We start from the raw sequence: 15717 nt of genomic DNA, 5'->3' as shown, positions 1-15717 counted from the left end.
GATCAGTGATGACTCTTCCCTCATTGTTGTATTTGTTTGTGAATGGCTGTGTACTTTGTGCATTTTAGGATTTATTTGTGTGACCTTTTGTATTCTGAAGAGAAATTTTATATACATTTATAGTAAATTGTGGATTTTGTGCATTTTTTTCACATTTTTAATTGATATCTCTATTACAAGCTTATTCATCTTAAAGAAAGACATTGTGTCTAAACATATAACTACTACTTCTACTATTGTTGTTTTTGTTGGTATTTTACAGATAAATACAGCAACATACAAATAATTAGATCAATAACAGTGAGTATAAACTTGTAGCAATTGTAGTAGTAATAATATGAAGAAACAACTAGAATAAAAGTTTTTATTATTAAAAATTTTTATAAATGAACTCAAAATTATAATTTTTTTTTCTTTATTTTTTGCACGTAAAACTTTCAGCAGGCACAAGATAGCACAACGCTGCCATCTAGTGATTAAGATGCAATATTGCAAGTGTAACTGGATCTCGCGAGATTTCTGCCGACTACAGGGACCCAAATAGAAACATGGCATCGGTGTACGGTGGAATAGAAGGGTAAGAAAGAGTGGAAATATCTACTAAAGCCGTTTAAGTTATAGTGTTATGGCATGCATCTCTGAGTTTGTTTGAATTTTGTATGTTCATTTATGTCTTGAGGGCTGTCATGTATAAATTAAGGCTAATCTTAGATGTTTTTTTTGAACACGGAAGCGTAAATCTCGTGATCATCTCGTCCCCCGTGCATAGGTTGCCTTCAAATGAATGATTGCTCATGAAAATGCATAGAAACGTGTTACATGTTGCGTTCTTTCACCCTTCCTGTCTCACTGAGGTATTTATGTTAGTTGTTAATAATGTCTTAACTTATTCCTGCATTTTTGTTTCTTTTCTTTTTTTCATCCAGCGGAGGGACTCACTCCAGGGCTGTGCTGCTGTCAGGAGATGGGAAGGTGCTGGGAGAGGCAGTGGGACCCTGCACCAACCACTGGGTGAGCTGCACAAGTGTAGATAAAAGTCAGGGTGAGACAGTTTACAACCCTAAAGGGATAGAAAGTGCACCATCTTTCAGTTCTAGTTGAAACAATTGAATCTCTCACTTATTATTATTATTATTAGTAGTAGTAGTAGTAGTAGTAGTAAAGACTTAAGCTCATATATAGTTGCAGTTAATGTAGATTTAATTTCTTTTTATGTTTACTGTGTATTCCCTGTGCTATCAACTTGTGTTTTTGTGTCTAACATAGTTGATCGGAGTGGATAAATGTCTTGAAACCATCAATGAAATGGTCCATAAAGCAAAGATCACCGCAGGACTGGATCCAAAGACTTCACTACGCTGTCTGGTCAGTCAAACAGCTCCTTAAAAACAGATTCCTGCTTGCTGTCATGATTTCAGGTTGAAACTATAATTCCTTATCTTTTTGTGAAGGGTATGTCTCTGAGTGGGGGTGAGCAGAAAGATGCCATCGACAAGCTGATTGCTGCGATGAAGGAGCGGTTTCCAAATCTCAGCGAGCATTACTTTATCACCACAGACGCCATTGGTGCCATGGCAACGGCAAGTGAACAAGGTAAGCTTTTAATTTTAATTTGGTGTTTAAATTGCTTAATAAAATCAAAATCTTATACATTTTGGGTGCGTAATAAGATACTGGACTGGAGGTTGTCGCACATTAAACAACGTATGTCATATCGTTTATAATTTGTCGTGATATATTTACTATTATGATAACAATTTTGATTTGTCGTGATAATAAATTCCAGTTATTGGTGTCTAAAACCACCCAAAACTGTTTATTGTTGAATTTTCTTTTTTTTTTGGTTCAATGAATGTATTCGTAAATGTAAATAAATTTTAAAATATGATTCAATGCAGTTTGTGTGTGCAAAAGTCCAAAAGAAGCGCATTGCAAATGGAAATATTTTTCAAGAGCTGTATTTGTGTTTGTGGATGTACGATTGATGTGACATGCTGCCTCTCATACCAAAAAAAAGATATGATAAATAATCACTAACTGAATATCCTCATTTCCATAAACACAATAGTGCGGTTAATGCAGTTATCTTCTGCATTTTAACTTACATGTAATTAAAATTAACTGATAATTGTACAGTTTTTGTTTATTTTTAAGAATTACAATTAAGAACATTAGTTGGATTTTATAGGTTACATTTTTAGTTTCATCATTGCTTTTGTTAATGATTTTGTTCTTGCGTCAAAGCTCCTCTCAGTTTTCTGTTAACGACTGGTACTTTACCCTTTCAGGTGTGTCTACCTAGGAGTGCCATCTCCTTTCCTTTATGGCCTTCTGTTATCTAACACAGTCTTCTGTGTGTTTTCTCACCAGGAGGCGTAGTTCTTATATCCGGGACTGGCTCCAACTGCAAGCTGGTCAACCCTGACGGCTCCCATGTCGGCTGTGGAGGCTGGGGTCACCTGATGGGAGATGAAGGATCAGGTAGATATAAAACGTCAATGTCTAGCTTTTCGTCGTTGCAGCACAAACTCATATAGCTTTTGTGTTTCAGCGTTCTGGATCGCTCATTCGGCTGTGAAGACGGTGTTTGATGCTAAAGACAACCTGGTGGCGCCACCGCATGACGTCACACATGTTAGGAAAGCCATGGAGGAGTACTTCCAGGTCAGACACATCCAGAAGTTGTGTTTGCTTTGAAAAGGGGTGTCCAAAATGTGGCCTGCAAGCATAGCTGGCTGATGTTGATGAACACTTTTTCATCTTTTGTAGATTAATATCTTTCCAAAAAAAATTATTGGTGTAAAAAAATAGATTCCCGTTTATTAATTTGCTGTTTTTTGCATTCATCTTACTTTTGGAATAACTAGAAGCACAATTATTGACCTGCTTATACTCAAAAGCAAATCTTGCAGCCCAAATAGGAAAACAACCCACCCGCAAAATTTAGAAACCGTGATCCTGTCTTATGGCTGGACAGTAAATCAATAACGATATATTATGATAGACACATGATCAATATGAATAGATAATACATTTAATAGAACATTCAATAATTTCAGTGAACTCAGATTTAGAAATGCACAGCATTCTGGGAGATTTAGGCAGAGGAAAGCTAACCTCTAAAGGTTAGCTAAGAAAGGTTGGTGGCATTAACTAACTCTTTGGTTACCTAGCAACAACTTTTTGAGTAACTTGTGGTTACCTAGCAACAAACTGCTGAGTAACTTGTGCAGCAGCAGTTTAAGGTTTCTCCACCATGCTTCATAACTGCTTGCAAATAAAAACCAACAACATAGAGTAAAATCTGTGGCTAAAACAGGAAAGGTCGCAATACTAGTTTCGTATTCTTTCAGATACTTAAACCAAAAGATAAATTCATAATTATAGATAACAACTGATATATAACGTTTCTATTATGATACATTTTTCAGCCATATCGTCCAGCTTTAGTCTCTAATTATGTAATTTATCTGCAGTAATTAACTGCTTTTTATTCCTATTTCGATTCTAATAGAATTGTAATTTTTTGTTTTATTATTGAGCAGATAAAATAAACTCACGGCGTTTATTAAAAAAATTTTTTTTAAATGTTCTAAAATAGATATAAAATTTTTGTAACGCTATGTACTTTTAACTTAACCATTTTTGTCCTCACGCAAAAAAGTTCCTACACGACTTGCGTAAATGAGACTGTAGTGAATAAAGCATCATTCTTCATGACAGGTGTCAGATCTGATGGGCATGCTGCCACATCTGTACAGAAACTTCCAGAAATCATTCTTTGCTGGCTTCTGCTTGAAGCTGGCTGAAGGTACTCAGCACATCAGTCTCTTTTGTTTTGTTTTGTTCTTTTCTTTGATAGAAGCAGGTAAAGATGAAAAATATTTATCTTTCCATCTAAGGTGCAGAAGCTGGAGATGCTCTATGTCAGCATGTGTTTGCCGAGGCAGGCAGAGTCCTGGCTAAACACGTTGCTGCAGTCCTGCCTGCAGCACAAGAGGTAGCCAGCAGCATGTATATATCAGTATCACATCAGATATACAGAGTTATGCAACCATTCATATAACAAGCTCAAACCTCAGTGCCTTTCATTGGGTTTGTGTGATAGTAGTGCATATTGTGAAGTGAAAGGAAAAGAATGCATGTTTACTTTTATTTTTCACCAATGAAAATCTGAAAAAGTTTATTTGTAATCCAAAAATCCAGAGCAACCAATCACCTATAGGAGTCAACAAATTATTAAATACTATAGTTATTCTACAGGGAAAAACCTCTTGAATCCATAAACAAGATTCACGAGAAGACATTTAGACAATATCATCACTGTCAATATTTTTTTTCTAAATAGGATTTTTTAAGCTTTGATAATCTGATACTTTATGCAAATATTTGTTTAGTTTATAAGATTCTTGATGACATTGTTGTTCCACCTTTACAAAGTTTTTCTGAGATCATGACTAGAGTCACAAGGGCGCCCTCTAGAGGTGACGGCAGTCCTAAAATGTAGGACTACTTTTAATAAAATTACCTTCTCTTTTTTCACTACAAGAGCAAGTTGGAATAGTTTGCCAAATGGAACTACAACATGTTCTAGTTATAAAATGTTAAATATGCAGATTTGCACTAATTATTGATGAAGGCAAAATTATTGTTTTATAAATTCTGTTGGTTTGAAGTTTGGTTTACTTGGATTTAGTGAGATTTGAATAATGACTTATCAGACAGGTAATTAATTACTAAACTTGCTATTCACCAATTTATAATCTGTTAATTATACTTGATTACATCAACCTGACCAGGGACTGCAGGTGGAAGTTAGTGGTTTGTTTGATTTTTTGTTGTTTTTTTTTTTTGCTATAATCTGGTAACATGCATTTGACAGCGTATTAGTCATTGTAGTCAGAGAAAAAAAAAGCAAAATTTACACCAAAAAAATTTACTCAAAACCACCAAATAAGGAAATTTGAATTTAAAAAGTTGAACATTGAAGATGTAGGAACTTGTTTTAAGTAAATAATTCCTTAATATTGATTAAAAGTAACATGGAAAAGTCTTGTTATAAGTAAATTAATCTGCCAGTGGAAATGTTTGTTTTTTTTTCAATATTAAGAAATTGCTTAATCAAAACATGCTCTGATTTCTTGCTAAAAAGTTACTTGTAAGTTAGTTTTATTTTATTTCAAGTTTTCTAAGATATTTGTACTGGATACCAGACCAAAAATACTTCTGTTATTGGAGTGCAGTCAGAAGAGATGTAATTAGAGTATTTTGAAAATTATATATCACAATCATGCACTGCTTGTTGTTCATATCTCACATAAAATCCCAGTTAAATACGCTGAGGTTTGTGTTTAAAATGTGGAAAAGTTTAAGAGATGTAAACAGTTTCTGTACAGTACTGTATGTTATTAAGGCATGAATATTTCTCTTCTTCCTTCCTTTCCTCCAAGCCTTTACTGAGCGGTGAACTGGGCCTGCCCATCCTGTGCGTGGGCTCCGTCTGGAAGAGCTGGTCTCTGCTGAAGCCAGGTCAGAAACTCAGAAAACTTTTCAACATTTCCTCTGAATCATTACCGTTTTAGTTTTACTTCCTGCCCTCGTCTGTTTCTCTTCAGGGTTCACGGAGGTTTTGGAAAAGGCAGCGTCGTCTGAGAAGTTGAAGGGTCGTTTCCGTGGCTACAGCCTCCTGATTTTGCAGCAGTCGTCGGCCCTCGGAGGGGCCAGTCTCGGCGCTCAGCGTTTCGGCTTCTCCATCAGCATGGATTATGATGCCAACGCTAAAATCTCCTTTCAACACTTCTTCAGCAGCAGCAGCCAGTGACACCAAAGGGCACTTTATGATTTCTACAGTTCATTCCTCTTTTTCCAATCACAGTGACTTTAAATCAGGTTTGGGTGAGATTGGACTTGCACATGATTTCACAAGATCCAACCCACAAATGAAAAGATTTAAAAATACGTGAATCTTTTTTACTTTCAGCTGTTCTGTAGCAACAGCTGAAATATTTTTTTACTGAACTGTCAAACTTGTCTTTTTACTTTTGATGATTCATTTGCACTATGGCTTTATAATAACAGTGTTGGTGATTTTACAGACGGTTTGAGTGCAGAAATGTAGAGAGAAATTCTGCCCTCTAGGTTCAGCAATTAAAAACAATTAGATTTCACATAATCAACACATGAAGTCACCAGGCAAAAACAGGTGCTATTAACTTTGTATAAAACTTCACATTGATTCATAATCTTTATACAGTTCTTATGAAAGCAAATTTGCAATAAATATGAATGAAAACGATTGATTATACAAGCTGCAATTTTTGTTGTTTTTAAAGAGGAAGCTCAAGTTTGACTTGTTGATTTTCTCTTATCCATACAGTTAATTTTATATTTTTATAATAAAAGTTATCTACTTCTAATGTGGTATTAGAAGTATATAATTAATTGATTTTACTATATTTCTACATACTAGTATGTTGTTTCCAAGTTAGTTTCTCATCAACAATAACTTCTAAAAATGTGGTTTGAGGCACTTGGTTAATGTTTAGTTTCATCAGTGTACCATATTGCATCTTCTTTATTAAATATAGGGGTTTTTTGCACTAAGAAACATGAAACTTGCAACATTCCCTGATGTAGTAAATACCAAAAAAGTGAATAACAAAGTTATCTGCATCTACCATTGCAGAAAATGTTGCAAAAGCCTTCCCAAGAGTGGTTAAACTACCAAAATTACTCCAAGAGGGCATCAACAACTCATCCCAGGAGTTAGTACTATGACCTAGAGCAACATCTACAGCACAGCAGGCCTCACCTACCTCAGAAATGGTCTGTTCATGACTGTAATAGCAATAGAGAAATTGGGCAACAATGGCATCCGTGGCCAAGTACCTATGTTGATTAAAGACAACACAAAGACCAATGTCATTTTCTAGAATTTATTTCTATCCATTCTTTACCCCAATTCTCACCTGATGATTGCTGGAGATTGGCACTATTCCATTGTGACCCTGGAGCAGGTATAGCCGATGAACCAATGGGCTTATTGATGATCCTCAAGACTTGGAGAAATGTTCTGTTGATTAATGAAACAAAAGTTTGTGGAAGATGTGCTATATCTTAGTGTAAAACTAAGCTTTTAATATGAGGTTCCTTTGCTGCTTCAGTACTTGTTGTTATTGACATTATTTACTCTTTGATAATGGAAAACCTTTAGGGAAAAGGTTTGTTCATCAGTTTGAGACCTTAACCTGAAGCAATTGTTTGTTATGCAGCAATGAGTCAGACAGTGACTCATTGCTGTGTCTAAAATAAATTAGGTTTTGCAGTGGTTCTTTCACAGTGAGACTTAAATCCAATTGAGTTTCTGTGGCATGAGCTTTAACAAACACTGGCCACCAAAGTACCTTTATTAAAATAGTTCTGCAGCTGAAAGTGGGCCAAAGTTCCTCCACAGAAATATGAAAAACACATTGCCACTAAAACACTTGATGGCATCTGTTGCCACCAAGAGTGGCAGATTTTAGGGGCCTACTGCTTTTTCACACGTTTGGGATTTTTATTTTTTTTTTCCCCCCCATTAATAAATAGAATCATTTGAAAATTGCATGCTGTATTTGATTAGGCTATCACTCTTGTTATCCTTTAAACTCATCAAAGTTCTTTCAGTTCATTTATCCACCCTTGGGGAAAAATAGAACCAAGTGTGTGATAAAATACAATTACATTTAAATGTAAACAGTAACAGCCCAGAGAAGTAATGGGCATACTTCTCTGAGCTGTCCGGCAGAGAAGCTGCAACTGAGACGAGGGATTAATCTGCCAAGGAGGAAGCAGCAAATATGTTTCCTTGGGCTCGCTATGCGGTAAATACTCCTTTTGTTTTGCTTTTTTCCATTGAATGCTTTGAATTAGTTATTAAAGAGAAAAAAGAAAACATTGTTTCTAACTGGAAATTCTATAGGCACTAAAAAAACAGATCAACATATCTGAGGAGGTAAAAAAAAATTTTATTTAAAAAAGAAAGAAAGCTAATTTATGTAAATCCAAAGCTTTTTACAGATGGAATTGAGTTTATCTGTAAGGCTGCGTTACTGGTGTTTCGCCTGGTGGGGGCAGCAGAGACTCCTCGGAGAACACTTAAAGAAACGATATTTAAATATTAAATAGTAAACGCCGTGAGTTACCAACAGTATAGTTTATTCCCCTGTTGTGTGTGTGTGGCTTTTTTTATTTACCTCTTAGTGCTATTTTGCGATAAGTCTGAAGTAAGTTGAGCAGCCTGTCAGCGACGCTGCTAGCTAACAGGCTAACTGAATGAACAACAACGGCTGTTTTGTTTACTGAGCTTTTTGTCGTCATGTTTTTATAATTATGGGTATTATTTTGGGATTTTTTTAAATAGCAAAGGTTTTGCTTCTATGCTTCTTCACATAAAAGATTTAAGATATATTTTTACAAATTTTTAAGGGTTGTAGCAATTTTCAAAAAACAAACAAAAAAGACCAAAACAGTAACTTCTTTTTAACAGAATTATCTCAAAAAATGCACTTTTACAAAAAAGTAAACAAAAACATTCATCCAATTATAGTTCACACAGAGATACATAGTACCAATATTTCACTATAGTGCGCACTATGACCAATAAACTCTGTAAACTAGGGCTGGACAGTAAATCAATAATCTATAGAGCTGTAGACATGATCAGTGCCTATAGAACATATGTCTGATAGAATATTGAATAACTTCACTGAACTCCGATCCAGAACCGCACAGCATTCTGGGGGATGTAGACAAAGCAAGCGCTTTGGGCGCTCTATATTTTACCGCTAGCTAAACTAGATTGGTGGCATGAGCTAACTCACTCTGGTTACCTAGCAACAACCTGTTGCGTAATATGCGCAGCAGCAGTTTAAGAAACTGGATAAAATAGGAAACCTCACATCACCAGATTGGCAGTATTTCAGATATTTAAAACAAAAATATGTATCAATAACTAATGATAACTGCTGATTTTAAAACACTTATATTGCTATTCGTTTTTCAGACATATCGCACAGCCCTACTATGAACCACATGTCAAACTCAAGGCCTGCTGGCCAGATCAGCCCGCCATTAACTATTTATGTGGCCATCAAGACTCTAAAAGGCCACATAAACAGAACATCAAGAAAACAGCTGATAAAATGCTATTTTATCAGTAAATAAAATCAGATTTTATTTTGTATTTGTATAGTGCCCGCCTCTCGCCCGGAACGTAGCTGGAGATGGGCACCAGCAACCCTCCCAACCCCATTAGGGACAAGGGTGAACAGAAAATGGATGGATGGATGGATTTGTATAGTGCCACATTAATTAATATTTATTTAGTTAATTAATATTTTAACTTAGCTAATTGGTAGTTTTAGCAACACATTCTGCCACAACCGCATCTTTGACATTTGTGATCTTGATATGACTCATAAATTAATTGTTTGAAACCCCTGCTACAAATCCTAAGTTATAATTTAAAGAAAACAAGGTTATTCTGCCTTATTTGTTAAAGCATGTAAAGATATATAACCTAACTAATTAAGCTACAATGTATATAGAACAATGGATCTTTCCAAAGTTACTGGTAACATTCAAAGCATAAAAATTGTACTAAAAGTACATTTATTTCAGTTATTCTGTGAAACACATTAAACATATAGTAAATAGATTCAGTAGACAACAAAATAAATACAAACCCCCATTCAGAAAGTGTTGTCCTTTAGGTAAAAGCGGATTGATTGAATATAGTATGAACGGCAGGAGTGCAATTAAGTATTATATGTGATTTATTGTACATTTCTCTATGTTTTTTTCTGGATAAGTGGCTTAAATTGGCTATTACACATTTATTTTAATGTACAATTATGCCACTGAATTAAAAATAAATTAAAGTTAAGGCCTTTTACACATCTTCACCAGGCCAGCAGTAGTAATATACATTTTAAGTACTCTTAAGTAGCCGTTTTTGGTATTTAAGTACTTCTTTCTAGATCAATAACTTGTTCTCAGCCAGAACAAGCTACTGGCTGAGCTTTATTAATTGTAGCACCATGATTAGGTATAGATGAATAGATGGACACAACATTAGTTGTGTGTAATTATTACCCAGAAATTAGTACTCTTCTAATAATTTCTGTACCTTACGAAGGTGTATTTTAAAGAATAAAATTTCCTTAAACAATTAGCTTTATCTGCTGACCTGCATGTTTTTACGTCTACCTGTTCATTTGTTGTTAAACTCCAGCTTTTTAAGATCCCTGCTGTTTTCCACTCAGGGTCTTTCTGTGAGCCCTTCAGAGAGATTTACCACCACCTACAATTCAGACTTCAAACCATTTCACCAACGTAAAACATTTCTGAAGCCCATGCCTCCCAGTAAAAATGGGGTAATAAACATGATGCGTATGGTAGGTTGGATCACCCGGATAAACAGAAAGATCTCTCTCTTTTTTATGGCGTCACTTTTTTTACATTAGTGCTTTGGCTGTTTTTACAGCCTGAACGTGATACGTCGGCTATGTTGCTTCAACACTACTACATGAAAACCCCCGACACCAAAACCTCATTTGTTGGGCCTCAGGTAAGGCAGCACATCCATGCATGCTTTCAGTAGTAACCCATGCATGTTCATCTAGTTCTCCGTTGCTAGCAGCAATAAACACTCATATTCTGCTCTGGTCCTACAGAACCCTCCGACTACCCTTTTCCCAGTCTTCATACCTTCACTCGCCGGCATAGCCACTTCCTATTCTGATGAAATCAGAAATGCTGGCTGTTTAAGGGATGACGCTACATGGCACAACGTCTATGGGGAAAGGGGTAAAGAGGCATTTTTTGAAGCAAAGGGACGTTGAAGCTCCAGTGTGCTTGTTGACATTTAACCTGTTTTTTCCTGACGGCAGCTGGCCTGTTGAAGCGGCAAATGGAGGACCCAAGTGGGGCCACTGACATTCACTACGAGGAGGGTGAGGACACATTTTTCACAGTGGTTTTGCGCTCATGAAACGATAATTTAAAGCAAAAGAGAAGCCGATATTGTTCATATCGCTTGAAACATTGCACGTATTAACTATGTTTCGGTTGCTTAACGGTCGCTAGGCGAGGGGTTAACGGGCAAGCGACTCGAAGATTACAGCTATCTTTTTTATTTATTAACTTGTTCTTGTCTTTTTGTTATCTGGATTGGCAGCTGAAACGCTCAAGCAGTACAGCAGGACAGAACTTGGTATTTAATTAAGGAAAATTAAGGATCAGAGTTAGCTGTTCGTACATTCATAGCAGAATTTTGTCCCACCAGTTACAACGGACGTTATGATTATGTTCTGCTCCATTCTGATCGACCCATAACGCTCCGTTTACACCGAGCCGCTCGTCGGTTAAACCGCAATATTTTTGTTGTTGCGAGCTTAAGACGACATCAATGATCAGTACTTTTTGAAGAATTTCCGTAACACTCCCCGCGGAGGTTAGTGTTATGTTAGACATAATAAAGAGTAGACGGAACTTTTTTTTGCCATATTGTCGTTGATGTGCCGTAGAGTCGCCATTTTGGAACGGTCGCTCGCTCGACTTTGGCGGCGCAATGAGGCATAAGTTGCAATCATATAAAGCTGAAAACTAAACTGAATTTTCACGTTTTATTTTGGTAATCATATTTCTAAACCTTATTAACACATTATTCATAAATTTATAAATGTCCGAGTTCCAAACTAAATATTTAATTCTCAAGCTAACTGTGTAGTTTGCAAGCTAGATATTTAGTTTGCAAAATTAACATTTAATTCCAGCCTAAATGTTTAGGTCTGAGCTAAATATTTAGTTCCAAAATAACATTTATTTTTCTAACAAAGTATTTAGTCACAAACTATTTAATTTCCAAACTAAACATTTCATTTTCAAACTAGATATTCTACTTGCTAACTAAATATTTAGTTTGCTAGTGAACTATTTAACAAATGTTCATGTTGAAAACATAGGACATGCTGCTTAAACGTTTATATAAAACAGCATGTTTTATAACAGCATATATTAGGCTTTACATAATACACACATGTCCTCTTTATAATGCCTGTGGTGTGAAGTTAAAAGATTTTCGATCTATCCCTGCAGTTTTCCACTGTCCTTGTCTGCTTTAAGTCCTCCATCATTGTGCTGGTTCCAAAAAAATCTGCTGTGACTGGTTCAAATGAGTTGCACTAACCCCAGACATCAGGGAACCAGTCCACAGAGGACGCTGTCTCCACTGTACTACACACAACCCTGACACACCTGCAGCATCTTGACACTGATATTAGGATGCTATTTGTCGACTTCAGTTCAGCATTTAATACTTCCCCTCCCTGAGAAGCTGATAGTGATGTTCCACGACCTGGAACTTTCGGCATCAATGTGACTATGAATCGGGGACTTTCTCACCAACCGGCCTCAGATGGTGAGAATAGAAGTCCGAACATCATCCACCCTGGTCCTGAACAGAGGCACACCACAGGGCTGTGTGCTTGAATTTATGGTGTTTGTGGCTATAATGTGACAAAATGTAAGAATTTTACGGGGTGTGAATCATTTTGCAGGGCAGTTAATGCTTACTTGAGGGAATGAATGCAGAAAAAGATATCTTTCATGTATAAAGTTTAATTCTCTTACTTGTGCTCCTGCAGGAGTGATTGTTTTATCACCATACAGAGGTCCCATCAAGTGTGAGGATGTCCTGCAGCTTCTGCACAAGACCGCCACGCCGACTCACATGGGCACCGTTCCACGGGGGTCGGCTCCTTACATCACACTGAACCACGCCACAGGTTCATCATCTGCTGCTTTTTTTTTTTTTCCCAACAAGCTGCAGCTGAAAATGATCCAATCTATGTCATGAAAAAAAGTAGGGATTAAAGGTTGGACAGGGCAGAATAAAAGCAAACATTTAAGCTGAAATACTGGAAGAAATAGACATAGAACAAAGTTTTATTGAGCAATGAGGGCATCATAATGTAGTTTTTTTTCTAAAATACTTAATTTTTTAAAATGGGAAATTCATATTTAGTGCACAAAGGAAAAATCTAATTATTTCTTTGTTTCGTCACAATTTGTCCACCTGCCTTGCATCCATCAAGGCAGGTGATAAATTAAACATCAAGCACATTAAAAATGCAGCTGATTGAACGGGAGGCTGTATGAGGTACAGAATCCATGTGCTAAAAACCTCTGACAGCGAAGAGACGTGATCTGTGCTGACTGCGAGTTGTTGATAATTTTTATTAGCCTAACTGTAACTAGTTTACATAGTTAGAATAAAGTGTTCTTGCCTGCGTTCTGAAGGCGAAGTGCACAGTAGATTAATTGACATCGACTGATAATCCCTCTATAGATTCCTCTGTTGTTAAACAGGAATGAACAACAATTTCAGTGTGTAGACATGTGACATTGGTAGACACCTAACTCAGAAGACTGACTGCAAACAATTGAAAAGAAATAAAAGATTCTTAAAAGTGTTGACTCAGAATGCAAGTCCAAGCCACACTTTTCAGATTTTGGTTTCCCTTCAATTTCACAGCTTTGCACCACTTTGTGTAGAAGTTTGTGTGCTTGTAGCGGCATGGAAAGATGTAACGGTTCAAAGGGTGCTCAAACTTTTGCAAGGCACTGGGAATTCACTTTTAACTTTTCAACTGTGATTGGATGCAGGAGTCACGGGGGGCAACTTGACCACCGTGAGCCAACCAGCTATATGTCAGCCCACTCCCGCCCTTCAATCTTCATCATCCCACTACTGCGGCAAGTACGTTAGATACACAACACTATTTTATATATATATAAAATTTAATCATTATTTTCTGACTCTGTCTCTGTTTTATCTCCCAGCTGTGGATGTAAATCTGAGCATCCTTTAGGTTGCTGCTGTGGAGCGCAACTTGTCCCTCCTCACATTTGTCAGAGCGGCGGCCTGCCACACCCCATCAAGAGGCCTCCGCTGACCGAGTATCAGGACAGCTACTCTGCTAAGGTACGGACTGAAGCCGCAGGTCCTCTCCTGACGTTGCCGTAATGTTCTAATCTCTTTTCTCGTCTCCATGTTTCTTTACCCAGTGGTTCCAGCCAAAGATCAAACCCGGCTAACGTCACCTTCCTCCTTGTCACAAAGTTTAGCCCCCAATACACAGCTCATGAAAAGAAGAGTTGTTTGTCTTTTGTCTGAAACATAACAAATCAGTCGCAGTGCGAAGAGCTTGGTCTTTATCGCACCACCTGCGCTTTTCAGGCTTCACAGCAGCTAATTGTTGCTAAAACACATCAACGGTCAGAGCTAGTTTGGGCTCGAACACGTTCCCCAAGGACACAGGAGCTGAGCGTGAGTCATAACTCCCACCGGCCACCCAGAGGAGGTGTGTTAGTTTAGAGAAGGTCTTAATGTGAAGTAAATGTAGAACTACCACTCAGGGAAAATGATGCTTGAGATTTAAGTGACAGTATCTGATTTGTTTGAAGCATTGCTTTTGAGGGACATGGTTTCTAAAAAAACAAAAACGAATTATTGTGGATTTTCTTCAAACCACACAGGGTGGCAATTATACACCCAGCCTGAATGCAGACAGTTGAAACTAGAAGTTTACATACAGACATCTTTTTTCTCTCACTGTCCTATGTTAACTTCTAGAACCCGACGGACCCACCGGTGGGTCCAGCTGCCATGTGACCTCGGCTCGCTTAGGCTGTAAGAGATTAAGTCAGACTAAGCCTTGCTTGTTTTAGGCTACTTAGCACTACTAAAATTATTTATATTTGCTAAATGCCTGAAAACCTACTATGAAAATGCTTTATTTTATTGTAATATTTTTAATTCAGAGGTGTACATAACTAGATTTGTATTTTTCCCACAGTGCATTTCTAGGTAAGTTTTCAAATTTTCCCAGCTCAGTAGTATGGAGATAAAAACAATACAAGTTAACTAAAAACAGAGACAATTCACTATAATATAATTTGTTACTGGCTTGTGATAGTATTCTAGAGTTACAGGTAACCTAAAATATAACAAAATGTTGTTTTGAAATGTCACACACACACAGCCTATACACCAGGCTGGTTTAAGAAAAAAACACCAATTTATCAAAATATAACATTGTTTTAACATATAAAATATAAGCTGACCTTTATTTCAATTACACAGATTAATATAATTGAACCATTAGGAATAATAAATATTCATTATATTGAAACTAATAGTGTTGAGGTAAATTACCTTCCTGCTAAAACACAATATACAAAGAAAAACATCTTAAAGTTCTGTATTCAGTTTTCTGGCATTTAGCAAATATAATTTTGGTAATTCTGTAAACAAGAGAAGCTTAGTATGAAGTTTGACTTTTGGCAGAACAAAAAATGTGTTTGGTGTGTGAAAATATCTGGATCCGACTAACTTGCATTTTCCAAATTTATGCTTTTAGTAAAACACTAGATCTCACTTTATCACAAAACTGTGCCGTTTGAATATCAAGCACTCTCCAAACCTTGAAAACACCCAGTTGAAGTTTCATACGAACCCTGTCATACATTTATTTAGTAATTATCAGGGATGTCTTACGCTGTGCAGCTTGGACCAAATATTTTGGTTTTCTCTCCACAAGCTTCTCAGTAATTTACTGGAGTTCTGACCCAGTCAGGCTTCAGATCTTCCCTTAAGCCACTTTGTCTGCTGGT

The 15717-nt window shown here is 36.7% G+C and overlaps 2 protein-coding genes and 1 long non-coding RNA gene across 3 annotated transcripts; 2 read left to right on the top strand and 1 right to left on the bottom strand.

Annotated features, from left to right (window-relative positions):
• The first annotated feature begins 463 nt into the window (after positions 1-463).
• On the top strand, positions 464-6295 carry nagk (N-acetylglucosamine kinase). Its single transcript, XM_044097388.1, has 10 exons — positions 464-577; positions 927-1011; positions 1267-1365; positions 1452-1593; positions 2371-2481; positions 2552-2664; positions 3724-3811; positions 3903-4000; positions 5451-5529; positions 5616-6295. The coding sequence occupies exons 1-10, from the start codon at positions 549-551 to the stop codon at positions 5819-5821; spliced, it is 1050 nt and encodes a 349-aa protein (XP_043953323.1). The 5' UTR covers positions 464-548; the 3' UTR covers positions 5822-6295.
• A 68-nt stretch (positions 6296-6363) lies between these two features.
• LOC122820179 lies at positions 6364-9062 on the bottom strand. The gene is made up of 3 exons (XR_006368737.1): positions 8753-9062; positions 6969-7072; positions 6364-6888 (listed from the first exon to the last, which is right to left on the bottom strand). It is a non-coding gene; the product is annotated as an uncharacterized LOC122820179 (long non-coding RNA).
• On the top strand, positions 7735-14196 carry LOC122820178. Its single transcript, XM_044097389.1, has 9 exons — positions 7735-7862; positions 10305-10436; positions 10526-10609; positions 10716-10848; positions 10932-10994; positions 12687-12827; positions 13708-13801; positions 13885-14026; positions 14110-14196. Exons 1-9 carry the CDS (start codon positions 7839-7841, stop codon positions 14137-14139), a joined length of 843 nt encoding a protein of 280 aa, XP_043953324.1. The 5' UTR covers positions 7735-7838; the 3' UTR covers positions 14140-14196.
• Positions 14197-15717: the final 1521 nt, after the last annotated feature.

This window comes from Gambusia affinis, linkage group LG18 (assembly GCF_019740435.1).
Source record: "Gambusia affinis linkage group LG18, SWU_Gaff_1.0, whole genome shotgun sequence".
Classification (NCBI taxonomy): domain Eukaryota; kingdom Metazoa; phylum Chordata; class Actinopteri; order Cyprinodontiformes; family Poeciliidae; genus Gambusia; species Gambusia affinis.
Note: the sequence above shows the minus strand (reverse complement) of the source record. Positions and strands in the feature narration are given on the sequence as shown.